Here is a 27,354-nt window from a genome sequence, read left to right on the forward strand (position 1 = left end):
GAGTCATGCTCTTGTATATATTTCTCTACTTTTAGTTAAAGTGTCAGCAAATACCTATATTCAATTTTTATTTTAGGGTGTCCAAGAAAGAGTTAATCTTTCCGCACCCTTGTTACCTAAAGAAGATCCAATCTTCACATACTTATCACGGAGGCTGGGAAGAAGTATAGAGGAAATAGGTCATCGTATTTATGACGGGCTAATGAAGGTATGAAACTGTAATCTTGCAGTACGCATAAAAAGAGTGCTAGAAAGGTCTTACAAGATTAGATGTGCCTGGTACATGCAATCAGATCCAGTACTAGTTTTGCACATATATTTTTGGCTTACATTTCAGTTACAAAAGACAGAGTAAAAACATACTCTGCTAGGCAAGCAAAGGTAGGAGAAGCCATCAGCAAAGCCAGTAAATAGATACTTACTGTCATGTTTAATGACTCATGTATTTGTGTGGTCTGGCAAACCACATACCACAAGTCAAGGTAATAGCTTTTAAACAAAAATGCAGGTACTTAAAGAACAAATAAGAAACAGTAGTACTGAAATGTGTATGTTTTTATTAAATGCCCTCCTGCAAAATACAGGAACTCTCATTGAACTCCCAACTAAGCTGCTGATGCTTAAACTACGGTCACTTCTCATTTCGTCTCATTTTGAATTTTTACCTCTCTGAAAGGCAGAAGTTCTGTTTCTTTAATACGTTTATATGCTAGTTCATTCTTCCTGAACATTCACAACTATTGCCAAATGGCAGCTTTCCAGAGGAAGAGGATAACTTAGAGCAGGTTTGGTGCTCAGCTTTCCACCCCATAGTAATTAAAGCCCTGATTAACCTTTTAGTTCATGTCTTAGTAGTTAGTACAGTTCATGTGTTTCTCTTTACTGCAGAACTCTTCTTCCTGGGTACTCTATAATATGGCTTCTTTTTACTGGCGAATAAAGAATGAGCCATACCAAGTAGTAGAATGTGCCATGCGTGCCCTTCATTTTTCTTCAAGGTAAGAATTTGTAATAAAGATTTATTTCCAGATTGCTTTTCTAGTTATCCTAATTAGTAAACAGGTTTTAGTTTCTAAGACTGTATCCTAAGGAATAATCCATGTTACTTGTTCTTAGTCTTTATGTGCTATACTAGGCATATATATAATTTAGACATTTTTCTATCAAATTACATATTTAATAGGTGACTGACGAACGAATGTATCCTTATGCATGATTCTTACACAGTCTGACCTTCTTTTAATATCTGTTTATTCTTTTTTTCTTTTAATTTTCTTCTTTTAGGCAAAATAAAGATATTGCACTGGTAAATTTGGCAAATATTCTGCACCGGGCTCACTTCTCTGCAGATGCAGCTATTGTGGTCCATGCAGCTCTGGATTACAGTGACTTCTTTACCAGCTATTACACTTTGGGAAATATATACGCAGTAAATACTATCTTTATTTTCCAAGACTTGTAGAAAACCAAATATTATTTAAACTTTATGGCTTGACTTGTAATGCTTTACTCTTTTACAGTGTGTCCTGTGTTCCACATGCATTTCACGCTTAATGTTTAAGATTCTGTCAAGAAATTTTCATCCAAAAGTCTGTCTTTCAGCAAAGGTGTTTATCTGCACTTGGAAATAAATTCCAGGGAAATTCTCCTGCAGCGTTTCTTTAGCAGATATAGTGGCCTGAGTTTCAGAAATGACAGGCTGCTTGTTACCACAAATTAAAATTTGAGTTAATGACTTCTTTAAAAATGGAATCTTTTTTGTTAAATATTACCGAACAACAGCTAATTCTCTCTCTCGATCATTCCTCAGATGCTTGGAGAGTACAACCACTCAGTCCTGTGTTATGATCATGCTCTACAGGCCAAACCAGGGTTTGAGCAAGCTGTAAAAAGGAAGCATGCTGTCCTATGTCAGCAAAAACTTGAGCAAAAATTGGAAGCCCAGCACAGGTAACTAAATAAGCATCCTAGTGGTAATTCGTACAATCTCACTCTTATTGTTCTGTTGCAGCAATTATTTACATTTCAAATGGAATCATGCTTTTCAACTTCCTATGTTTCTTTGACTATGCAATAAAATTATTAATAAGAATACTTTAAGAAACCCAAAGTTGAAAATGTGTGACACTGTAGGAAAAGCATTATTTTAAAAAGCATTCAAAGTAAATCTTTTCTACTGTTGAATTTTCAAGATCACTTCAGCGAACATTAAATGAATTGAAGGAATATCAGAAGCAGCATGACCATTACCTTAGGCAACAAGATGTTTTAGACAAGTACAAGCTCATCCAGGAGGAACAAATCTTGAGGAACATCATTCATGAGACACAGATGGCAAAAGAAGCTCAATTAGGTACAAATTTTTAGAGTTCCTGCTCATTATAGCAATGAAGAATTACACATATTCAGATTAATGTCAGGACATAACTTCTTTGTATATTAAGATGGCCCTGAGTGGCTGTTGTGTTTTGCTTATTAAAACAAGGGATTGCAGTATGTTCTTGAACAGGGTTTTTTCTGAGTCTTTCGAAGATGGAGTTTCCCCTGTGCTGATTAAATAAATAAAAAGGATTGACCGAATTGGGGGTGGAGGGGTTGACTGTGTGCTGTCTTTGTCTCCTTGGAAACCTCACTTATATAGTAGAAAAAAATGTTTTATGCTCTGCAGGGAACCATCAGATTTGTAGACTGGGCAACCAGCAGCATAGCTTGCACTGCCAGTGGGACCAGCCTGTTCGTTATCACCGTGGAGACATTTTTGAAAACGTGGAATATGTTCAGGTTTGTCTGTGAATTGATACCACTGCTTTAAGTTGCATCCCATTTGCCTTATTAGCAAAATAGTTCATTTTTTCTTGAGGTTTGACAAAGTGGGTACGTTATGGGTGTGGTAATGACAAATCATTTAGTCTCTTTTCCAGAGTGTAAAGTATTTAATGCTAGTTTCTTTTGCTAGTAATACAAGCTGAGATCAACTGTGAATTATAGAAGTTTAGAGGGTTTATTGTATAAGACTTTGTTTTACTTAGCGAAGAGAATTATTAGAATTATTTGAATTGAAAAACTTTATTTTAGTCCAAAGTCTTAGTTTCCTATGAGTTACCAGCCACTTCTATATTGACTCCTTCGCTTTTTCAACCTGCATAGAACAGCCAAGTATTGCTTTCTAGGAAGTACAAGAATCATCACTTGAGGAATTACAGCTTTCTCTTACATAAATGTACTACATTTCAGGCATGCTAGCAGGAGCATCACATGTTTAATTTTCCAATTTAGTTTCCTTCAGGGAGGACAGGAAAAAGCATTAGGCACCTAGTGTTAATGAAGAGGCAAAGGTTTTCCAAGGAGTTAGTTTTCTTTTCTAATGTATGTGTGGTATATGGAACAAGAAATATTCTTTAGTAGAAAGAATATTCCAACATAACAGCTTAAAAGTGTGCTTAAAATAATCTCTTATCTCTACAGCCTTAAAATTATCTCTTTATTAAATACTGTTTTTCTTTTGTTTCTAGTTTGGTGAAGACTCTTCAACTTCTAGTATGACATCTGTGAGTTTGGATCTTCATGGAAACCAAAGTGACCACAGCCAGTACTTGCAGTCTTCCCCTATTGCTCATTCTATCGTTTCAGTGTGGAGTGTAGAATCCACTAGAGTGAGTGAAGAGGATAAGCTTTGCCGTTTCAAAGAGGAGTTGTGAAAGAATGAATCTTGTCCTTGTTTATGTGAAACTTCTTAGCATTTGAGCTACAGTTTTGATGTGTGTCAGCACTGGAGAATGTAGCGTTCTGAATTTCTTCTGCATATAAGCATTTCTGTAGTTTCTCTGTACCAGTTTCCCATCATTTGAAACTCTACTACAGCACAGAGGGTGTTGTTCTTAGCCACCTTTGTAAACATCTGCTGCAAATAAAGCAGTACAGTTGAGTAAAGATAGAAAACTGAACTGCTGATACTCCAAAAAAGATGGAAAAATAATAAAGATCTCCACTCTTTTTTTCTTCCAGACTATTCCTTATGTTCTTATTAGCTTGTTAATTAGAATATTAAAAATGTTGAGAAAATAATAAAAAATAATTCCTTTCCCCCTTAGGACAAACAGCATATTCTTTGGCCCCAGCGATCAGAGTGCATGAAATCTTTCCCCAAAATTCCTGATCCAGAAGAACTGCCAACTTATTTCCTGCCTCCAGAAAACAGGGGATTCAGGCAAGTGTTGATTTTTAAAAATTATATTTGTAAATTTTCACACTAATGCCTTAATGAGTGTTTTCTTTCTGGAGAGGATGGATGCAATTAGTAATCAACAGCACAGATGTGTTCAGACCTCTTTCTCAGGCCATTCCACAGGAGGAGGGTGTTTTCCTTTATTGTTGTCTTTGCTGTAACTGTAACAGTCAGATCCAATTTCATGATGATTCTTCCCTGACTGTTAGTACAAGGTGAATACGTGAAATACCTACAGTATTACTAAAAGAATGAGGATTTAAGCACAAGTCTGAATGTCTTGTAGAGTATATTTAAAAAAAAAAAAGAGAGAGAATGAAGTGAGTATCTATTTGATAACTACAATTAACTGTTATACTTTGCATACGTCCTCTTAACTTTAGTTATGATAACAGAAAATTGTGAAGACCAGACCATACTAAAAAAGGATTAGGAGTGGAAAGCCCTGGCTCGTTCCTTTGGGACAGAGGTAGAAAACCAGCGTAGTTCTGGAATAGTCAGTAATATTTCTTATTACATAGGATAAAATAAAGGTGTCTATGTTGCAATAGCTACCTTACATGGATCAATGCAATTTCGTAATATCCTACTCACTTAACATTATAATAGTGATAGTAAGAAAGCTTTCTTCTCGTTGGTATAATTCTAGTATTGAGCATGTGTTAAAGCAAAGGTTCCCATCCACAAATGTTCTGAAGCTTCCTTTGAAAAAAACAGTGTTCAACTTACAATGTTCTTTCCAAATAATTTGGCTACCTCCTGATGTTTTTGAAATCAAACTTCAGTTTAAAAAACTTCAGCATTTTCTTTTTCACTTCTCTGTTTAGTCCAATCCTTCATCCAGTCCTTATTAGCATAATATGAGAACCTTCTGTGTCTTATCGCTACTGCATTGTCCATTATTTACAGGTATTCTGTGCTTAAAAATGGAAAGTAAAGACCTTATTTATTAATGACTTTTCAGGGGAAGGGTGGTCCTTGAACTCTTCTGGTTTGCAGCTCATGTCTCGTGGCAGTCTACAGTAGGAGGCTTATCAGTTCATATATAGCTGATTCTTATGTTTATAATCAGTGACATGCAGCACATGCTATTAATTTGTCTTGGTTCTCCTTATTGCTAGAGTCCAGCCAATCCTGAGTATCCCAAGAGATACTGTTGGGCATGGAGAAACCCAGGCACCAGACTGTTCTTCCATTACTGATGCTTGTAACAACGAATCTCTGAACGTACTGGTCAAGGAACTAGATGGTAATCTAGATTTGAAATTCAAGATGCCGGATGATCAAGCAAGACAAGTAAGAGACATTTTCTCATTGGTTCTCTTCTGTTTTAAAGTTCTCTTTATTGCCTTAAAAATCTTACTCAGAACATGAAAGATTCTGATAGTTAAAAGATTACTTGATATCACAAGCCAATCGATACTTCCAAAAAAGGGGAGCAAGTGCTTTCTAATAGGGCTGGAGAAAGGTCACTCAGCATAATACTTGTTGTCTGACTTCTTTCAAATGCTGACCAAAAGCACACAGAATAGGAAACTTGATTTACTATTTAAAATTACTGCTTTCTTTTAAAACTTCTAACAGTCACTTGACATGATTCATCTTCTTGGGGTTTACAATAACTACTGTATTCTACCAAGCTGGTAACTTTAGGCTGAGATTAGTCCTTCATATTGCTTTCTGGAGATTGGCTGCTTTAATCGTTACATGTTCACATCATCTGTTTAGTATTTTTCTCCCCTTCCCCTCCCCCGTAAAGACTTAGGGAAGTGAGACTTGGATGACCCATGTAGATATATACTGTAAACTTTGTTCAGTTGTCTAAAAAAAAAATTTAAAATCTTCGTTGTCCAGGTTTTGCATTCTCGTATCAACAATCAAACTGTTACACAGGCGAAGATAGGAGCGTTTCTAGATCATGCCATGAAAAAGGTATGTCAAAAACTGTAGCATGAGATAAATTCAAAATTCTTGTTTGAGGCTTGTTTCTATACTTCTTTAGAAGTCAGTCAGTAATGTGCAAGGAATAAGCTTATTTGCTGCCTGTCAGTGAGATGAAACTAACTTAAAAATCCATGTTTACAAGTAAAGCACAAACATATAGAAAAGTATCCATTTAATTTCGCTTAGTGTGGACCAAACAGCCCTGTAGTTACTTGATCTTGTTGTGACTGCAGGACATGGAGCAGCGCTATTTTAGCTAATCCTGGCAGCCATTTGCTTAACTGAGAGAAATAGCTTGGAACTACTCCTCCATCTTTTACCCCTCCCTACATGCCTGCCTTTTGCTCTTCCTCCTCCTCCCCACTACCCTGCATTCCACCCCACCCCCCCTCCAAAGAAACCAACCCTCTGTCAATCTTCTGTCAGGATAATTAGCACTCTAGGGCAAAAAATTTACATCTGTGTAACACCCTGTGGAATGCCACCTCCATCTTGCGTGGGGCCTTTGAGAGTCATCACAAGTCAAATGACAGGAAACATTGAGATAGAGGTTGACTCTTTTTGATGTGTCAAGCTGATATTTCTCAAATTAACTCTCTTGTACAAGTTTTGTCAAGGCAGTGTACGTATATATTGGTTTTAGTCTAAAATCAGTACCATTTACTACATGCATCTCTCTTACCCAGAAGAAAAATTAACAGTAGGAGTTGATTCCTATTATTATGCTGTTCATAACAATCCTATACGTCTAATGTCTTACTTTTGCAGTGCACAGGTATTTTGGTTTTAACTGTAGTATTCTGTTGCCTTCATGCTAAAAGTCTGAACTTCTCGGTCATTTAGATGCTGATGTAAGAACACTGATGTGTCATGCCTGTTCTGCTAATGATAAACTTTCTAGAGCAGGAGTGCCACAGTTGGTATCTTTGTGTTGGGAAAGACAGTGGTAATAACTTGCTGAGAATTTAGTTAAAGAAAGGTCATTGAGACCTGTGTATGGAGTGTAATTCAGTGAGGAGTTTGGCATGAATAACATGCAAGTAATGTTATATATGTGCATTGCAACATAGGTGTGATAAATACTCTTACAATTATAGATTATGTAAGGTACTCTGAACAAAGAGGTAATATATCCTATTGATATCTTCCATTTCATCTTGAACCATAGGTAGAACCGTCCTGTGTGAGGTTGTTTTTAAAATCTGGAAGAAAGTCTTTGTACTGATTAACTTTTTCAACACAGTATTACTGTAATGCCAGCTGTATTGCATTAACACAATACTACTGTAAAGATCCTTATCTGTTTTGCTTCTTTAATCCTAGCTGTTTCCTAATCATGCATGCATTTGGGCTTCAGATGTGTAGGTTGGATTGGACATTAATTTCAGTTGTTGCTTTTATACTTTAAACTCTTTGTAGAATTGGGTAACACAGCGTGCTGAAAATATTAAAAAGTAGAACGTAAGTGTTTCTAAAACATTTCAAACTGCTCCATCTCAAAGTGGACGTTTTACATAGCTCTGTCCACCTGTCAGTTTTTTAAAGTTTTGCTATTTCTCCTCTAGGATGAGTGTTTGGTTTTTTCTGTTGTAGGTGAAAGAGGAGGAAGGAACATTCAAGGTGTATTTGATGCTTCCTCCATTCTTCCACCTGCCGTCACTTGTTGCTTGCTATTTTATAATCTTTAAACAGTATCTAATGCGTGTCACTTGTCAACTTTCATATGACAAATAGATAACTAAATCTAGTTAATAGATAACTAAATCTAAAACCTTAAATTGACAGGAAATCTTGATGTTGGATGTAGGACCTGGAAGCACATCTAACTACAATTTAACAGCTGCCTGACCTTCAAATTGTAACATTTCTACATAGATCAGTATTAATGTAATTTTAAGACTCTGAAGTGGCTCACAAATGTTGCTTCCTGAAGTGAGCTTACCATTACTACTTTTATATTTTAAGGGATTTTGTGGTCATGATATAAGGCAGTCGTATGAGTAGAGTGTGAGCAACAGCTGCTACTAAATTACAGTTCAGACTGTAAATCTTGTCAATTGGAGTAGAGCAGATTGAATAATCTGCTAGCAGTCACAGCAAAGTGTATTTTGTATCTAGTTAATAAGGTAGTATGCAAGGGTGAGTTTTGTTTGTTGTTTCTTACCAAAGAACAGGCGATTCTGTCTTCCTGAGACACCTCTTTGTGGGTGTTTTCATCCTTTTCCCTGACTCTCCTATAGCCGGAAGATCCTCTATGGCTTGTGCTTAATGAAGCTGGATTGTACTGGCGTGCAGTTGGAAATAGCACCTTTGCTATCACCTGTTTGCAAAAAGCATTTAATTTGGCTCCACATGAGTATCAGGACATCCCTCTGGTCAATCTTGCTAACCTCTTGATTCATTATGGTCTTCATTTGGATGCCAGCAGGCTCCTGCTGAAGGCTTTGGCCATCAATGCCTCTGAGGTAAGATGATGTTGTTTGTGTTCGTTCAGTGGTGAATGTCCTTTCCTTCATTATTTTCTAAATACATGTTACTTACTTCTGCTTACTTACTTGTGCATGCAGTTCAACTTCCAGCTTGTGATTTGCAACAGATGTTAATTTTCATTTAAATTCTTGATCGCAGTGGGGGTGATGCTGGTTGCTGAGAATATAAACATCCAGAGCAGAAGTTCTTCTAAAATGGATGACGGACTTCTTGCCTCCCAAAGCCTGTATTATCAGCAGCGGCTCCAAGGCAACATTTTCATCTAAAACAGAGATCCGTAATGCTGTCAGCATCGTATCTTGATTTTTAAACCCCTTAAAGTAGAACGTCTGTCACCAAGATCTTTGGCTGTATAGACATCTTGCTGTGCCACTTGACTTATGTGTACTGTTTTATTTGTCCCTTGATTTCATCTATATTCCTAGAGGAAAGGCTGTGTTCTAGTTTTTTGGTGACTTTACTTCCAACCATAGATTGAAAACAGGTTTTTGTATTTCTGAATGGTAACGTTATAAACATTTTGTAGGTTGTCACCTATGTCACATAGAAAGTTTCTGTATAAACTGTTTAAACTACTGGACTGGCCAGAACAATTGTGAAAAGGAAGCGGGGGGGGGATGGACGGACGACACGTGGCAGGGGACACTTTTTCTCTAGCAAGTAGTTTTGGTCTTACATTTGAGATGCTTCAGTAAGAAGTTCAAGTGACTTTTTCCTGTGCTTCTATGTCTGTAGTTAGATAAACAGAGAGCTTAGAGAGCTTAAACCTGCCAGGCCACCAGTCATCTAGTACATAAAAAAGCTAATAACAGAATAAGCTTTTTCAATATAGCATTCAGGAACAATTTTGCAATTGTGGAAAGGAATCTAGCCCATTTGGGCAGCAGGTAAGAGTGCAAAAAGGAACTATATGCTTGAATCATGTGCCTTAAGGAGAACACTTGAAAGCACAGCCTTGGAGGGGAGGGATCCTTAGGACCATGCTGTGTGAGTAGGGCTTTTCTTCCAAAATATTGGCAAGTCCTACCTTGTTACAATAATGCCGCCTCCTATTTTTTTCAGGCACTCTCAGTCCTGTAATACCTATTGTATCATCTGGAAGGAGAATTTGTACTTGAATAGTATTTCCTGGAATACAGTTGAAAGTAAATAGAAATTAAAATTCATTGCAGCTATGGAGAGTGAAAGATGTGATATATTAGCAAAAGTTTTTAAAAAAAAAAAAAAAATTCCTGTTGCTCAGCTTGCACCTTTTTCTGAATGGTGTTTAATAATACAAGCTAAGATGAGTTTGAAAAATCTTAAGCTACTGATCAGTCTCCACATTTTCAGATAATGAATGTAAAATTATTTCAGTGGAAAAAATGACTGCTAAATTACAATATTATAGTCATTATTCTAGCTTTATACTGTTAATTGCACCAAATTACTTTGTGTAAGTGAAAGATTTTCAGTCAACAAACAAAATGTAATGCTTTACTATGTGCCTGTGTTAAAGTGCTAATTAAATTCTACCCAGTGAAAAAGGTGTCTATAATTTGTGCTTTAAAAAAAATACATATTTTAGGGACACTAGCCAAAAGCAGTGGACAAAAATATTAAGTTTTATGAAGAATTGAAAGTAAACATAAATGTATATCCCTAAGCTAGTGTGACATTGGTGTTTTCAGTAACCTAGTTTTGCTCAAGTAAATCCTGAACACTCTTGACAAATGAAATGCATCTGTCCTGCTAGAACATTAGTAATATTTTTGTGGTTTTGCTGACTTTTAATCATTCTAAAATGTCTTCAAGCATTTCAATTTAGTTCTTTGCTACTCTGTGCAGTAAGCGTTATGTTTATGATGGGTTATAAGTAAGTGTTTAATGCTTCATTTCAGCCTGTGTGTATTTAACAGCTGTTTTTTCATCGTAGGAAGATGGAATCCTGAACACAACCTTATGTCAAAACAGCTTTTGTCTAGCACCAATGCATCAAGCTGTTAGTTCTCCATTCTAAGAATAGGCAGTCCCTATTTTAAGAAGTTTTCTAAATTCTTTCCAGCCAAATTTGGGAGGGTGTGGATTGACAGGGGTTTTTCCTAGTTGGCTTCAGTTTTAAACAGTGAGCGTACTTATGCTGGGGTATGTTGCTTTTCTCTTTGCAGCCCCTGACTTTTTTGAGCCTAGGAAATGCGTATCTGGCTCTGAACAACATTAGTGGAGCCCTGCAGGCCTTCAGACATGCACTAGATTTGACAACCAAGTGCTTGGAGTGTGAAAGCAGCCTGAAGATGATCCGCTGTTTGCAGTTTTATCCTTTTCTGTACAACATCACCTCTTCTGTGTGCAGTGGTAAGCAACTGCTGAAAGATGGACCACAAGTGAAATAGTGTCTATTTGCCTTGGGTGTTGCACCTGAAATTAATGATTACTCTACTTGTTTTCCAAGGATCCTCCCTTTTGCTTTATAGTGCTTTCTCCCTATAAGGACCAAGGTTGAGGCACTGCTTTTAATGGAAAAGTTACAGTCCATTAAGAAGTGCTTGAGGATGACTTCTTAAATCTCTAGAGGACTGCCACTGAGTGCAAATTACTTCATGAGTGTGTCAGTAATACCTTAACAGCCTCACCGATATTTCTTACTGGTAAATGAGGAATGCTGGATTCAGTATTTATGGAAGTGCACAGCTACTACTGCTAGGCTACTCAACAGCCCCTTTGTACATCCTTTCAAATTTTACAGTCAGATGGATATTTTTTTCTTAAAGCTGAGGAATTTGGTGAAGAGCAGTTTAGTTTTAATTCATATCCTTTCAATGTGTTCAGTACTTTGGATGTTATTTTCTAGTGTTCAGTCTTTACAGAATAGACTCTATTGTGTCATCATTATTTTGTTTATATGGCGTCTGTGGTCACTACTCTTAACCCTCCAACAATCTGTAAGAAGAATGACTTTGAACCCAATCTCTCTCTCCCCCCAAAATATTTTAAAATATTTGAGATAGAATGTTTTATTGTCCTTAGTGGCTACTTGTATAAAAAACTCCAATAATAGCTTTTGGAGATGGATTCTTTCATTTCAGTGAATCCCACTGAATGTTTCAAGTATTTTGTCTGTACTTGCATATGGCTAACATGCTGCTTATGAGCAATCTTGAAGAACATTTATGAATATATTTTGTAATCCCTTCTCTCTCAAATTGTTACTAAGGTATCTTTCCAGCTAATCTTTCCTTTGTTTTTAAATGAAACCTAACATGAGAGAAAAGCTTTTGATTTTTAGTTTTGCTAGGACTTCCTCTGAATTATTTTTTTTAATTCCCTCTCCCATGGAAAGACATGGAGAAACTTCCTGATTTAGCATCTAGAATTACGCTGTCTAAACATAGATTGGAGGCCATCATATCTCCTGGTACAATGTGGATGATGCCATTGTAGGTGAAATTCCAGGACTATATGATTAGAATAATACTATCTTTTATGGCCTTACGCATTTTTGCTCTGATTGACAGCACATCAGTTGTGCAGAGAAATGAATGCTGTTCAGCTAAATGTAGTGTAGTAAGTGGTACTATGGCCCAACCGATGGGTCTCTTATTGACTTTCATAATGTCAACTCTTACACTGGTACCTTTCATTGAATCTCTTAACATCAGATTGCCCTTCTTTTAAAAATCCCAACAGATACCGTAAGCAGTAGTGAAACTTGCACATTTCATCACAAGAGACACTTTCACTGTTCTGGAAAAAAAATCCAATGTTTGTTTACTTTTTATTAAGATCATCTTTAACCTTGTGAGTTACAGCCATTTTTAAAGTTGTTCCAGTCAAACCTTAATGACAGCCACTCTACTTTGAAGTTAAACAGAAAGTAATTTAAAAGTATATTCACAGAACTGGGATCGTAACGACCAGTGGCTGTATTTGAACCCCAAAGTGATCTTTTACATCTTTCTTTTCTTTTGTACGTTTTTCTTCCTTAAACTTGTCTTAATACTTAAAAATATACTCCTCTAGTTTGGCTTATTCTTGGCTGCTGTTTGCATTGATTCCTGATCCAGGATATTAATTTTGAGGTCAACTATTACTGCATATGCTGTTTAGGAAGTTTGTGTTTCTTGAATGTGAGGAGAAACCCATATAAAAAGTGCTTATAAGAAAAGCATTATCTTTCCTTTTTTGCTAGCTTGGCCACAGGTTAACAAAGTGATTGTGAATATATTCATCTGGTACATTGGGGTTGTTTTTGTTTGTTAAGGAATCTGTGAAGCTGATAAATCAAGAGAGAGCTGAATATGCCTTAACATGTTAATTTGCTCATTAAATTTCAGTATTCCAGTATTTAAGTATTTTACTCTATATTTATATTTTTGCCTTTTTCTGGGACTCTTCCTGTCTTAATATTTCTTTCTTTTTCATTTCTATTTATAATATCCTTTAGGTCATCTTTTGTCTGAGTGCAAGAAACCTGAAAGTTTGAACCTGACAAATAGTATAAATGTTCTTTGTACATTCTTGTGCAGAGTGTAAAATAAACATGCTGGTTAATTCAACCTTGATGATGATTTGTGGTTTAAGTCAAAACTCAGAATTCAAAAACGGAAAGGTAGATTTGCCTATCTTATTTTCATAAGGTTTGAGGAAATATTTTTTTCCCCACTGTAAACTCCAAGTGACTTGAGAGGAACCTTGACAGTCTGTATGAAAGTAAGGTTAAGCCTCCAGAATTATTTCAAGAATGCGTACCCAGAAATCACACTTCGCACTTACAAGTATCCTGGAATTTTGGGAGTCTTCTGTTCATCCTTCAGTCCAAAGAAAACAATTGAAAAGAGATTGTAAGTTTGAATTTTGACCTTACATACGTAATGCAATAGTATATACAATTATTCAACCACTACGTGGAACCTAAAAAATGCAAACTGTATTTCGATGCTAATATTTAACATTACCTGTTGCACTTACAGCATTTGTTAAAATGTTAATATCATGTAGACTTAAAAGATTCATAAAGCAACATAATCTGCTGTTGTTTGTCTCCATGACAGACTGGAAGGCACATTTTGATGACAAGATGCAAACTGAACACTGCTTTCACACACCTTTCTGAATGGGACTTTAGGTATAGAGCTAATGCAGCACATTTGTAAATACATGGATCAAATGTATGCTTGACAATCCCAGTATCACTGGATTGTTGCTTCAGGAGATTTTCACAGCCTTTCAGATCATGTGTTGCTGCTTTCAGGGGACATCTGATACTGAATTTAGTTTGTCCTCTTGTTATTATGCACGTGATGGCATGTCGTAACTTTATATCCTTTGAGATGGATATGTTATGCTGAAAAATTTACCAAGAAATTGGAATGTCAAATGTTGTCTCTTGTTTAATATCTTGTTTTGATAAGCATTCATTCAGTATTTCTGAAAGTAACAGCAGTAGGGCTGCCTGTGCTTTGGGTTGTAGGCCCATGTGATAGCTGTGTTTTTGCTTCGCCTGTCAAAAGCCTCTATTCACAAGAACTGAACTAACTAGTGAGACACGGAGTTCCTTGCTCTGCTGCCGTGAGCCATTGGCAGAATCCAACAAATGGTCAGTGGGAGTTATATGCTAGCATGGGATGGAATACGGGATCAAAAATCTGAATTTATAGTCTGATTTTTTTATTACAGTATGTGCCTGGTGTGTATTTCAAATAGGTGAAATAGGAATTTTCTCAAGCATGTTGGGACATATGCTGTTAGCACAGGACTTTGGAAGTGTGATACACTAATGCTGACTTGTTGCTTATATGCTCCTGTCTGTACTGCTGCCTGGTACTTTTTCTTTTTTTTCCTAACTTACCTCCGTTCTAGATAGAAATTTCTATTTCAAACCCAGCCCAGGTTACTTCATGCATGTGAGAAGAGGAATTAAAAAGCTCAAACCAACACTTTTCTATTTAAGTTCTGCCTCCTATATTGCAGTTTATATAAATGTTTGTTTTCATTGTAAAAGGATTTCTAAATCTGCAAATGTTTTTGGTCGTTTTTTTTTTTTTCTTATGGAGGAGGTGTGTGAAGTGTCCAAAATTTAGTACAGCTATATCACCTATGACATGTATTTTAGGCAGCTGCAGGAGTTCAGTCAGCTGCAACTAATATGGATACTATACAGCAACAGTGCTGCAGTGCTATATATGCCTCCATTACTTGGACCAACAGCCCACATACTGCCTTATTCCCAAATAACTGAGAAAATGGTCAGAAGACTTAATTGTTATGGGATTATCCTGTGGTGGTCCTTCTAGAGGCAACTTGGCAGTGTTAAGGGTGTTGCTACTGAATGATCAACTGTTACGTTACTGGCAAGTCAGTTCCTGAAGTATGTTAAGTAGCAGAAACTTTATGTTGCTTGACAGATACCTAAGCAGCCATCTCTGACCAATACACATAAATAACAGGACTTGCGTAACAAGTGTAAAAAACTTAATGTGAAAAACGTGGACCACTCTGAGCTGCAGAAATGAGATACTTTGGCTTTGTACTGCTCATTAAGCTAGTAGAGAAAGCCAGCATTATTTTTGTCTGATATTGAAACGGTGCATTGCCAGGATTTGTTTTGCACACCTTTATGGCTTAAAAAATTGCGAGTAGCTTTATCATGTGATAAGGTCAGTAGACGAATATCCAACTAACGCCTAAGGGATTGTTCCTGTGGCACTTCATTGGCTGATGTGAACATTCAGATGTTATCAAGCCTTATTAAAAAGGTTACAATATACTAGAAGCATATTTTTAGTGTGATGGTCAGCTGGCCATTGAAACATTCTGATTTGTTAATTGCTGTTGCATAGGACTTTTCCTTGTGTGTGTGTAAACAGAATTGCTGCTTGGACAAGCAGAAGTCATTTGTACTCAAAATATTTTTATCTGACTGTAAGCATCTACCTCTGACTGACAGTTCCAATTCATTATGAGCTCATGCACTTCACATTCTTTTAGACAAGATCAAAATTCAAAATCTTAAACTTTATTAATAGACTGATGGTATTCAAAACATGAAGCACAACTTGTTTCAAGCTTCAAGTTTCTTTAGTCTCACTGCCTTTTGATTGCTTGGCAGGGTGGTGCTTTTACAAAAAACTTTGTGCTGCTCTTGGAAGCAGAGGCAGTGTGCGTACATTATGAATGTATGTGCATGCCATCAAGACATCTGAATGCTGTTATGTAGTGAGCGTGTATGTTTGTGAAAGCAATGCATACTTCCTTACTTTATGACTTGGTTCTGTAATGTATACAGGAATAGCTTAATGATACGCTTCAAGTATGGTTTTAGTGCCCTCTTGTGGTACAAATACCCTATACCACATGAAATGTTTTATTTCATCTACTTCCTCTTAAAATAAAACATGGGGAAAAGGTATTTGATCTTTTAAGTGCATGGATTTTCCTTTGTCCCCCAGCACTTAAGATCTTACAAAGTTAATAAGCTTAGACCTTTAAGCAAATTCACCTGAAGAGGAGAGGTTGACCTGAAAGGAGAATCTCTGCTTGAAACTCTTAATAGTAAGCTTATGGACAGATTAAATAACTTGCTTAAATCAACAATACAGTTTAAGCCTTTGACTCTTAACTTGACAGCTGCAATCACTTCCAAGTTCTCTATAGCAGTTTCAGATACACAAACACTAAGCAAAAGCATCACATACATTTTCCTTACAGTAGTGTGTTAAAACATAGAGATGTGAAATACTTTGCCTTTTTAAATACACCTTTCACTTACTCAGTGATCCCCTACAAGGTATGACTGACTTGGTAGTCTCAGCAAGGGGCTGCTAAATTTTGTTTCCATTTGCTATATCATGAGGTCCTTCTAGACATAATAGCATTTTAGTTTCCTCCTTCTCAAGCTGCTGTATCTTGTTCCTCCAAGGAATGCTCATCACTTACAGTGTTAATAGGTGGAAAGAGGGGATGTTTACTCTTGGGGCAAAGGGTGTTGAGCTTAGCTCAGAATTTAATCTTGTTTTAGTTGAAGCAAAAGGCCAGAATCTATACCAATTGTATGGGATTCTGAACTGAACACTAATGTATGTTTAAAATTCAGCTTTTTTTTTCTTTGACTTGCATATCATGTAAAGGCAGAATTCCTGAGTGCTCGCAAGCCTTATTTGGACTACCACAAATGTTAGTACTCTTACCTGACTGTATTAATGAAAGGGATGGGATCTGTGACCATTCATTTCTCTGTTGCTTTTACTCACTCTCCATTGCCTTATGGGAAAGTTCATCTGTATAAACAGAATAGTCAACCCTGGCAGGGTTTTTAAACAAGCAGAATTCTATGAAGCACGCGAACAGCTTGTCAGACCTCTCAGAAACACATCATGGTAAATGTTTGCATTGTCATTTAATAGTAGCATAAAGAAAGTGGGTTCTGTCTTAAACAGTAGCAGTTCTAAAAACAATGTTACCATTTGAAGTTAAATACTCAGTTGCTTATTTCTACCCCCTACGCGCACATGTGTGCACCCGCATGCCTGTTGTTCACCCTGCAAGTTCCACCTGGGATCTGAAAATCAAGCTGGATTCTTTCTCCCTCGAACATCTCTGGCAACAGAGATCATACAGTGTCAGTCCATCTCAAAGATCTGTTGGTGCTGCACAAGTGGAATCTAGGTCACCGTATTTGGGCTCTGGAGTGCTAAAGGAGTAAGAGGAGGTTAAATTGTACTTGTGTAGAATGAAAACATCTTACTGAATGCAGGCAGATGGTAGATACAGAGAATGAGGACTGCTTTTTGTCCTGTTGGGAGGCAGACATCCCTAGGGGGTAGGGGTGTCAGGAAATGTCAGATGTGCTTCTGACTGGGAGATACTGGAGAAATCTTATGTGAGAATGTGCTCCGTGGGAATAACATGACCCAATTATTCTTTCAGTTTCGTGCTACCATTTCTGCACCAGTAGCCCAGTGAGGGAAGAAGCAGTTCCTACCATCCACCTTTGCTGCAATAATTATGGCATTCCTGGAATTTTAGTGCTGGGATCTGGAAGATAGTTGACCAGACGCAGGCTTTTTGATACTTTTTACTATTTGATTTGGTGCCTGCTGTATAAATCAGATCTTTCCCTGAAACGTCTTTGTCTAGCGGTCTCTTGAGTGGCTGAAGAAAGTTGGAAGTGAAGGACCTCACCCTAATAGTGCCACGCCAAGCTTACTTTGAAACCTGTGTTTCCTTTCCAAGCGTGACGTATTTTTCTTCTCAAAACTATGCAGAGATGTATAGATTGAGATTCTTAAATTTAAAAATCAAATAAGGTGGTACTATGTTAAACATGGCATTTTTAGCTACACCAGTATTAAAAGGCTGTATACCCACTGCTCATGCACATTGCTTCCAAGCTACTGCTTGCTGGAAAGCCATTATGCTTCTTAAAGGTTTCTGTAACCAGCAAACAAAGCATGCTGTCTTAAGTATATCTCTGTTGCTCAAATGTCATTCTCTTTTGCATTTGTTAAGCATGCTAATGGGTGAATTTGGTCTGCAGTTTCTTTCTATGCTAACATTAGGTGGTTTCTTTACATCATGCAAAGTCTGTCTTGTTAGCTTACGTACTTACTCTCCTTATTTACAGCATGACAGTGTACCTAACAACTTCTCCCAACAGTCATCAATCTCACTTTGCATCATGCTCTGTTAAGAATGGTATGCCTTCAATATTTAGCGTTCTGTATTAATTCTGTCTTTTCCCAGGATCAGAAGGCCATAGGCTAGCAGAGGAGGGAGAAGAAAGTAATGGATGGCCTCAGCTGCAGGAGTAACTGAGGAAATGGTGGGGAATTGAGTGGAAGGGAATTTAGAATTGTAGGAGAGTTCAGTGAGAGTTTACTGATGCAAAACTATTAATATATGAAGGAAAAGCAGTACAGTTCTAAACTAATTATAATATGACATTTCCCATTTTTAGCTGCCTTTATAGTGCAAATGATTCTTCATTATATGTTATCTGGATCCTTCAGTTACTTCAGTGTAACTGCATGCTCACATAGTAGGAGGAGGATCGTCAGGGGTTAGAGAGGAAGGGAAAAGGTTCTCTTTCGAACTAAATTTTTCAAAACCTGATACCTTCAGTTATCAGATGTATTAACATTTCTCTGCAATGTTTTTGGTGCTTTTTTTGTGATAGGAATGTAGAGAAAATGAGATATCTTTGCTACTGTCTGTGTCTTCATCTCTTTCTAGGAGGCTGCTTTTGCCAGTGGCGGTTTCTTGCACGTAGCTGCTAAAAATTCTTACTGAACCTGAATAGTGTGCACTGCCTAAAGCTGGACCTTTTTAAAAAGGTCCAACAAATGCATATGTTCAACAGCCTTTTCAGGAGGAATAGTAATTCCCCAGCTACAGGAAGATGTAGTTGCACAAACTACTTCATAGTAAAGCTCTACAGACTGAATTAGTGAGTTGGTTAAAGCATGTTTGGAAGAGAAAGGACGTGTGGTCCCCACGTATGGGAGAACTGACAATGCGTAGTTTAGTGTCATTAACAACTTGCCAAGACCCTGAAGGCTGTATTCACTTGGCTTAAATCTGAAAACTTGTAAAGTGGTGATGTGTAGTCTCAGCCTGTAATGAGTCATGTTGAGATTGTCTCAAAGCAGCATGCGATGCCATGTGCTCAGATTAAAATGAGCACTGCATGCTGAGCCATGGAGTGCCAGGCACTTAACTACCCCTGATCTGTCTACTTTATTGATTTGTTTTTTCCTGTTGAGGTTGGTTGCCTGGTTCATGTGAGTTTGTGTTGTGGTCTGACTGTCCTCAAAGCTTTAAATCTACCATCTCTTCTGGCTACTAGTGACTGAAACTAGGACAATTCAAAGTTTCCCTAGAGGAAGAGATTGATGCTTCTTGAATGCAGCAGTTTTGGGGAGAAGGCACATTCTTCCAAAAATTCCTAGTCTTTCTGCAGGCACTGTTCTATAGCTTTGTACTATTTTGGCAGTGTGAGGAGAGTATTTTCTTGTTGAATCCTAAACTAGGGTGGTTGGCAATATTCTTGTCAAACTTAACCTTCCGCAGGTATTCCTTACCCGGACTCAAGAAAAGGCTAATCCGATTCTTGTTCGTCACTCCCTCAAAACCAGGATTGATTTTTTTGTTTACCTTACTTACAGCAACAACTCTGCTTCTTCATGGAATTGTGTAAAATGTGGCCTGTCAGACAAACTGCTAAGCACTTAAAAGCTATCCTAAATTAATAAGGGCATACCTACCTGACCAGTTAACACATTGTTTTGCTATTTGAGTGTGTCAGTGTCTCTAGCTTTGGTCTCCAGTTAGGAGGAAGACTGCATGGATATCTGTCCCAAACAGATCTATAAATTGTCACGGAGCAAGTCTGACTATTAGTCTGCTCTTGTTGAGCAGTATAACCTAGTGAAGAGATACACAGATACAGCCTATCAAAAATATTTTCTTAAAATAAAAAATATGAAATCAGGTCCCTGTGGAATACTGTTTAAATTCCAATATATGGTGCAAACCTAACAGACAGAGTGGTAGTCAAAAGACACGCACGTAAGGCCATTACTTGGCTTTATAGTGTCAACCCCGTATGTTGAGAGAAGTGGAAAGCTACCAGCTAACTAACTCATAATGGGGTTAGTTAACTGTTGTAGAGTTCAACTACATGATGCCATTTCTTATGAGTGGGTTACTCTTGTACTTAAAGTCCCTTTTAAACTTGAGTTCAGAGGTACTGTAGGATCTAAGAGGATCTAACAAAATATTTAACGTTTAGCATAAGAAGAGGTATGTGGCTTATGATGGAGGAAAGATTAGAAAGAGAGGAAAACAAATGCAGGCCACTGTTGCCTTTGGTAATGCTAGTGATCCTTAAACTAGGAATTTCCATGGCTTAATCAGAAACAGATTTCAGGAGTGTGTTGTGTGCAGGGAACTAAATATTAGTCATTCGATATTCATAGCCTACATTATACTGTGACCTACTGTGGGTGAGTGTTTATTGTTAAGGAATTAATAAGTAACTATTTTCTTATCTGACAGTTAAAAAAAAAAAAATCTGGCACATAGGAGAAGTCACCAAGGACAAGCCTTTGTCTTCAGAACTTACATGTGTTTCTTTCTCTTGCTTTCTTTCCCTCTTTCTCCAAAACAAACAGAAAAAAAAATTAAGCTATTATTGAGGCACAGGCTGAAATTCAGACTGCAGTGCTACTTACTTTCCTGCTCTATATGTAGGACCAGGGTCCCCTGAAAGAGACGTTTTCTAGTCTCTTATCCACTAACAGGATTGGAGAGTTTAAATTTAGATGTTTAGATGTTTCTATGTTTTGGGCCCTATTCCCAGGCATCATAGAGCAAGTTACTGCTTCTAGATGTGCGTCATAAAAAAAGCAAGCTCCTGTTTTAGTGGGTGGTGAGGAAGGGAGTGAAGGCTTTAGGTAGTCAACCTCTTTGATTTTCCTCTCCCTGTTTTTGACTATGGAAGAGGTGTTGGGGGGGAGGGTTGACGTCTTCTACTCTGTTATAAAGTAGCCTACTGAATTCCTCAAGATGTTTTGCATGCATGTCCCTTATTAAACTGCACTATGTTCTAATTTAAATATATTTGACTTCCTCTTTAAATTTTTTTCCATGGTTTATCACTTCTTTATATTTCATAAGGAGAATTTGTGTGTCTGTTCATCAGGGACTGGTCTGTTACACGATGGTGAGGTATTTCTCTCAATATGAACAAGAAATCTAGTTATGTATTGTTGCCATTTGTATGTTTTGAAAGGTTTAATCAGAACTGCTGTAATGAGACAGATAATCTTTAAATCTATAGCTAAGCCAATTCAGAGGCATCTTTTGGCTACAAATCAGATTTAAAAACTATTTCCCTACGAGTGAGAACAGTTGTTTTACTATATAATCCTTCTAAATGAAAAACTGTTGTTGGAATAAATAATAAAAAAGAAAGAACTTTTGTATGCTTCATTTTGTGTGCTTGAGTCTAAGTTTTGACCACATAAATCATCCTCCTGTTGTTTGCTATGCATCAAACCAAAGCTTGCTACGTAGCGCACTCTTCTGACTACTCGATTTTGAGCGTGCCTCTCATCATCTTTGAAGAAGGGCCACTGACCGCTCATCTAGGGGAGGAATTTAGAGAAGAGGTAGGAATTTATGAAAATCAACTTTTAAAATACTTCGTATTGCTTTTCATTGTTTGTTCTCTATACTTAGCTTTTATTTTTCAGTTAGCAGTATGTCCTGTCCTTTGAAAATGTTTATTTTTGTCCTGTAACTTCTAGTTTTGCAAAAGAGGGTTTATATTAAAGGAAAAAGCTGAAAATGAACAGTGGTTCTGTGTGGGGATAAAACACCAAAAGCTTAGTCTAAATTTTGGGCGCTACACTCGTCATTCTCTGCCAGTACCCATATTGATACCTAACTTGAAATTCTTGACCAGAGAGGGAACTTACTACAAACGCCCTTTGTTAATCCAGAATAGTAGCTATGATGATATGTAGGTAGTAGATACTTTTTTTTTTTTTAGTGATTTATCCAGTATGTTATAACTGTAAAAGGTACTGGAGGTACATTTGTGTTACTGTTACGGAGCCTAGTCAGGCCTTGTTGAAACTAGCAGTGATACTGTTGGGTTCGGAGAGAAGACGACTGACCCCTGGGTGGGCTGTTCGGCTTTTAGAGTCTGAGTCTGCAACAAGGCTTCAAACAATTTTATGCTTCTGCAGCTGTAGGTTGCCCGTCTGCTTTGTATCTTTCCTGGGTCCTGTAGTGCACAGTGAATGTGTAGTAGGACTTGTGTATTTCTGTTTAGTTAAATATAGACCCATCAAATGTTCACAGGTCAGTATTGCATAGCCAGGTAATGTAATTAAGAACTTCTACTTTTCTCCTTCCTTTGCTTCCCTGCTCTGTTTCTCACTTCGTTGATAATTTTTCACTAAAAATAAACTGTGGATTTTTTGGGTTGTGGTTGGTTTTTTTTTTTTACGCTTGTGTGTGTGGAAAACGCCAAATTTTGTTTGGTATTGACTCTGGTGCACAGTGCTGTCTTACAGTTCAGCAGTTATGGCTTGTGACCTTTCTGTAATGTTTTTGATGACAGTGCTGTTCAGTCATCAGTGGTTTGCAGTTTCTGCTTTCAAAGCTCAGCCATGGGATTAATTTTGAAGTCTAAACATGATTATTTTTTCAGGAAAACAGTAAGAAAAGGAATGCATGAATGTTAGATTAAAATCTTAATAGAACCATGTTAATTTATAATTAAGGTGAGCAGAGCAACAATAGCTGCTAAAGATAGGTCTCTTCTCTAGTTACTGCTCATCCTATTGTTTTTAAAACTCATCTCAAAATAACTGGCATGGATTTCTTTCCCTTAACAAATGTTTTGCAATCAAATATCTGTTCATATGTGATTGGAATAACATGGTTGCTGTTAATGGCTCACAAGATCTTTAGGAAATTATCAAGTTCACCTTGGAATGCAGTGTGTTAATCATGAGTGTTAACATTACCGTGAAAGTCAAAGCTCATGTTTTATATTTGTCTGGAGGATGGTCTCTCAAACAGCACTTCCCCATAACACTACCCTGGCTTGTTAATGTCATATTGCAGTAAAGTCACCATGGTGCAGAAAGTAAGACAGTTCTTCAGATGCTAGTTTGGCCCAAATTTTGATGACTGAGATCCCAGTAGTTTTAGATGCACAGAAGGGTTCTGGTAAGTGAGTTCATTCATTCCAGATTATTTTTGTAAACCCTGGTAAATTATATTGCCTGTGACATGAAGCACTGAACAAGACTTGTTCTATAAAAGTGATGGGTGACAATATACTGGTTTTCAGTTTAATTTCTATAATGGTTATATTTTAGCCTAATTCTAAATCTGCAGTGTCACCCAAGCAGTAAGCACCCCTAAAGTTTTCACAGGACCTGAGAGCAGCATTAATTGTTAACGCATTTTGATGTGTAAAGTGGTGATATACCATGCCCTTTGACTGGTGTCTGTCTGCATCTGTGTAAGCAGTGACTAGCAAAAGTAAAAAAAAGACTGCTATTGAGGCACTGCTCCTGAAATGTCTGTAGATGAGACTATTCATCTGCGTGCAGGGATTAAAACTTATTTCCATTAAGCTCAGTGATATGTCATTCCTGCTATAAAAAAAGAGAACTACCTTTACTGAATTTCACTGTGGGGAATACTAGTTTTGAGCGTGCATCAAAAAACAAGTATCAAGTTGTTAACTCCTGTTAGCAGCTTGATTTCAGTTTGTTCTGTACTCTGACAATTTGGGTATTAGGCTGACATATCTGACTAACTCTACATCTAAGTAGAGTTCTCTCTTTGCATTGTTTAACCGTAAAGGGGCACATGATTTAAGTGACTCTTACCTCCAGATAACTTGCATTTTGCCTAACCTAACGCAAGTCACTGACCCCAACAGTAGTCACTTGACTCTCATAATCATTCAAGAGGTAATCCAGCTCTGCTTATTCCAAGTGGTAGGAAAAAAATCAGTACGTAAATTTTAAATGAATTCACTTTTAGTTTTGAAGCATTATTCTGCCATCATAATTTCTAAACATGTACCAAAAAATTTAAGGGAATTAGTTTGTCTAATCGTAAGAAGTTAGGAGCCAGTAATTTTCTTAAACCTAGTATGTTGGAACATAGATGGTGGAGTTAGGAACACCTATTTTGCAAGCTGTGCACTGACAAACAAAGAATAAAAAGTCAGTAAAAACTCCGTGCTGCCCAAAGACACTTGGAGATAATTTTGCTTTTTATTTCCAGTGCTGTTGATGACACCAAATCATCTATCTTAAGTTGATATATAGGAATCAAACAATGAAAATACTTAGTGAGGCCTCGTTCTCTCTGCCAGATGTACCACAAGACACAAACACCTACAGTGGCAGATAATTTAGATTTTTAAAACAATCAATGCCCTCTTTAATGGTGAAGTTTGTTTACTTTCAGGACCTTCCTCAAGGTGCAGTACTTCCCTGTGATACACTGGGGGTGTTGTTTGTTCATCTTTCCTCTTTTCCATACTTGGCATGTTTCTTTCCTTGCTTTAGGTAAGTGGCTTTCAGTCTGAGGGACTGGAGTCACCTAAATTGACAGAAGTTTGCTCTTAAACAAACAAACAAAAAAACCCCACACAGTACCAAAAAAGTATATACATAATAAGGGAAGTTCATAATTGTTTCCAAGTGTGACTTTTCTGAGAACTGTGGCAATATGAAGTATGGTTCAGAATAATTATCCTTTTATAGATGGAACAAGTTTTCAATGTCACTTACTGCATCACTTCTCCTTCCTACTATTTCTCCTTTCTTGCTACAGATGTCAACACTCCGAGTGTTTCTTTCCTTACACTAAAAGTGGCTTTCTAAGAGTTTGGAATCATCCAATTCCTAAACAAGAACTTAAGTCTGACTTTTTGTTTTGTGGTTTTTTAGCCCTACCAACTGCAGTAGGTACCTCAGCTTTGGTGGACATTTGAGAGGGGTCCTGAAAATCAAGCAGGTGGTTAATATTAGATGGGATCTATGATCTAGCAGATCTTTTCTGTATTTAAAATGTGTGTCGTGCTAATGGTGTACAAGTGCATTCACAGTGGCCCCAAAAGATTACAAACTAGAACAATATGAGAAATAGAGGCCTTTAATATATAATACCGTGTTCTGCTTTTAGTCTTTGTATTTGCTTTTTCTATCCAATAGGATTTGCTTTATAATTTGGGAACTATTCTCTTTTTTTTTTCCTCCCAGTTTCTACATTAACCTGGCACAGTCAGACTACTTATTTGTGTTACTTCCATCACTTAAATAAAGGCCCAGACACTGACTTTATGTCGTCTGTATAGCATCTTTGTTTCACTACCTGGAACATTAGTAACCAGATCTCATAATACACAAGGTAGGACAGACTCTGATCCACTTTCCTCTGAGCTTTCTTAGCTCTGCAGAATCAATAGGAAAAGTGGCAACAGCTGCTCTCAGAAAATAAATGAGCAGGAAAGTGATCATTCTCTAGTAAGTTTTCAGGATGGAGTAAGCTGAATTGATCAAGTACTATGAAGTAGTTTTAGACTTCCACATTTTGTTGCTGCAATATCACTGTGTCAGGGCTTTAGACCTAAAATTCACATGTGCATACATAGACAACCAGAATATATGTGAAATGTTAAATAATACATAACTGAGCATTTGTAGGGTGGCAGTCACTTTTGTCCTTCACACAGCTAAGGTGCTGTAAGTATTGCAGTGATACAACTAATGTTCTACAGCCAGTGAATGTACCTGGAGTTTGGGGCTACGTTGTTCCCTTCGTGGTCTCACACTCTTACCTGGTGGTCTGCCCCATAGGTCTTCAGACATCCAGCTGATAAAAACTAAAATTCTGTCTTGCAGTGTTTCAGTACCACCAGCTTCATGGTACACCCGTCAGAGATCCTGCACTTCCATTGGTTTTTCAACCAGCACTTTTTTTTTTCTCCTGCGACGTCAGACAACTGAAAGCAGCAATTTGAAAAAATTAGGCCACTCAGGTTTCTATATATAGCAGCTCTCAAATCCCAAGAAAGGCAGTACTCTCATCTAGTCTGGTTTTAGCTGTCAGTGTTTGTAAATTCATATTAACAGAGTTGGTCTTAAGTAGAATTTTAAGTGCCATCATGTTTTTTTCCTTCTGCTTGCTATTTCCAGCTTTTTTTCTCTTTTTGGCATTTTTATTTCAATTAAAAATCGTTCTCTGTTTTTCAGCCCCTTTGCTTTTTTCTTTCTACTAATGATGAGTTGACCTTCAGCAAAGGGAATTGTGGTCATCACATTACTGAGAAACACCTCACTTGCATCAAAATCAGGCCGGTTTCATGTTGGGCAGGAGGGCTAGTTTCAGCTTTAGGGTTCTGTGCACAGCATTTCTCATGAATTAATTGTGAGGATCTCCATATATTGAAGTGCTTGTTTTTCTTTTTTTAATTAAGCCATTTTTTTATTGACAGCATGGGGGAGGTGGGGAGGGGATTAAAGAATGAGTCAATGACTGATAGAGTAGGAAAAGCAGAGTATAACTGTATGGCAGATGTTGACCTCATAAACTCTTCTAACTGCTTCTGTTTTATATATCTACTCATAAAAGAATATTGTTTGACTTTTATATACAGCAGAAAAGGTAGGGCAAGAAATAGTTTTCACAGAGGATTTATGAATATAGTTTTATTTGTTTGATTTTGGGGACCCACACCCCACCCAGATCTGTTTCTCCTCCAAAGATGCCACCTGAGTGTTCACAGATGCAGAAGTAGAGAGCATACAGCAAAAAGCTATAGTTTCACTTTGCTGAGAAGTGGTGGAACAGGTTACCCTTATACGAGAGTTACAACCATCCTCTCATCCTGCTGCCCTGATGGAAGAGAGAGACCTAAAAATATTCTTTTGTAACATGGGATCATTGTGTGGAGAAGAAAGGAGTCACTGATGTACTTTATTCACATTCTTCGTATTTTATGCTGCCGGTTGAAAAAAACAATGCTTTCCATATGCATGGAGCAATACAATTTGCATTCATGAGGGTAGAATGGGGAACATACTTGAGAGTCTTGCATTTAATTTAAGCCTTCTTTGATTCACTATGTGCTTCTTAGTTCATTTGTATATGTATGCTATTTTCACTCACAAGTGATT

General features: G+C 37.3%; 1 protein-coding gene across 2 annotated transcripts in view; it reads left to right on the top strand.

The window, feature by feature from the left end:
• The window catches only part of TTC17 (tetratricopeptide repeat domain 17), a 62,876-nt gene that overhangs the window by 20,430 nt on the left and 15,092 nt on the right, over positions 1 to 27,354 (top strand). The window contains exons 5-16 of one of the 2 annotated variants that reach the window (XM_072863770.1): positions 77 to 208; positions 889 to 998; positions 1,285 to 1,429; positions 1,811 to 1,950; positions 2,193 to 2,353; positions 2,669 to 2,781; positions 3,513 to 3,653; positions 4,092 to 4,207; positions 5,347 to 5,521; positions 6,080 to 6,157; positions 8,410 to 8,634; positions 10,807 to 10,993. In XM_072863770.1, the coding sequence (XP_072719871.1) occupies positions 77 to 208; positions 889 to 998; positions 1,285 to 1,429; positions 1,811 to 1,950; positions 2,193 to 2,353; positions 2,669 to 2,781; positions 3,513 to 3,653; positions 4,092 to 4,207; positions 5,347 to 5,521; positions 6,080 to 6,157; positions 8,410 to 8,634; positions 10,807 to 10,993 (1,723 nt within the window). The remainder of the gene's footprint in view (positions 1 to 76; positions 209 to 888; positions 999 to 1,284; positions 1,430 to 1,810; positions 1,951 to 2,192; positions 2,354 to 2,668; positions 2,782 to 3,512; positions 3,654 to 4,091; positions 4,208 to 5,346; positions 5,522 to 6,079; positions 6,158 to 8,409; positions 8,635 to 10,806; positions 10,994 to 27,354) is intronic. The other variant, XM_072863769.1, reaches the window with a different exon arrangement.

Source organism: Ciconia boyciana, chromosome 6 (genome assembly GCF_034638445.1).
Source record: "Ciconia boyciana chromosome 6, ASM3463844v1, whole genome shotgun sequence".
NCBI lineage: Eukaryota > Metazoa > Chordata > Aves > Ciconiiformes > Ciconiidae > Ciconia > Ciconia boyciana.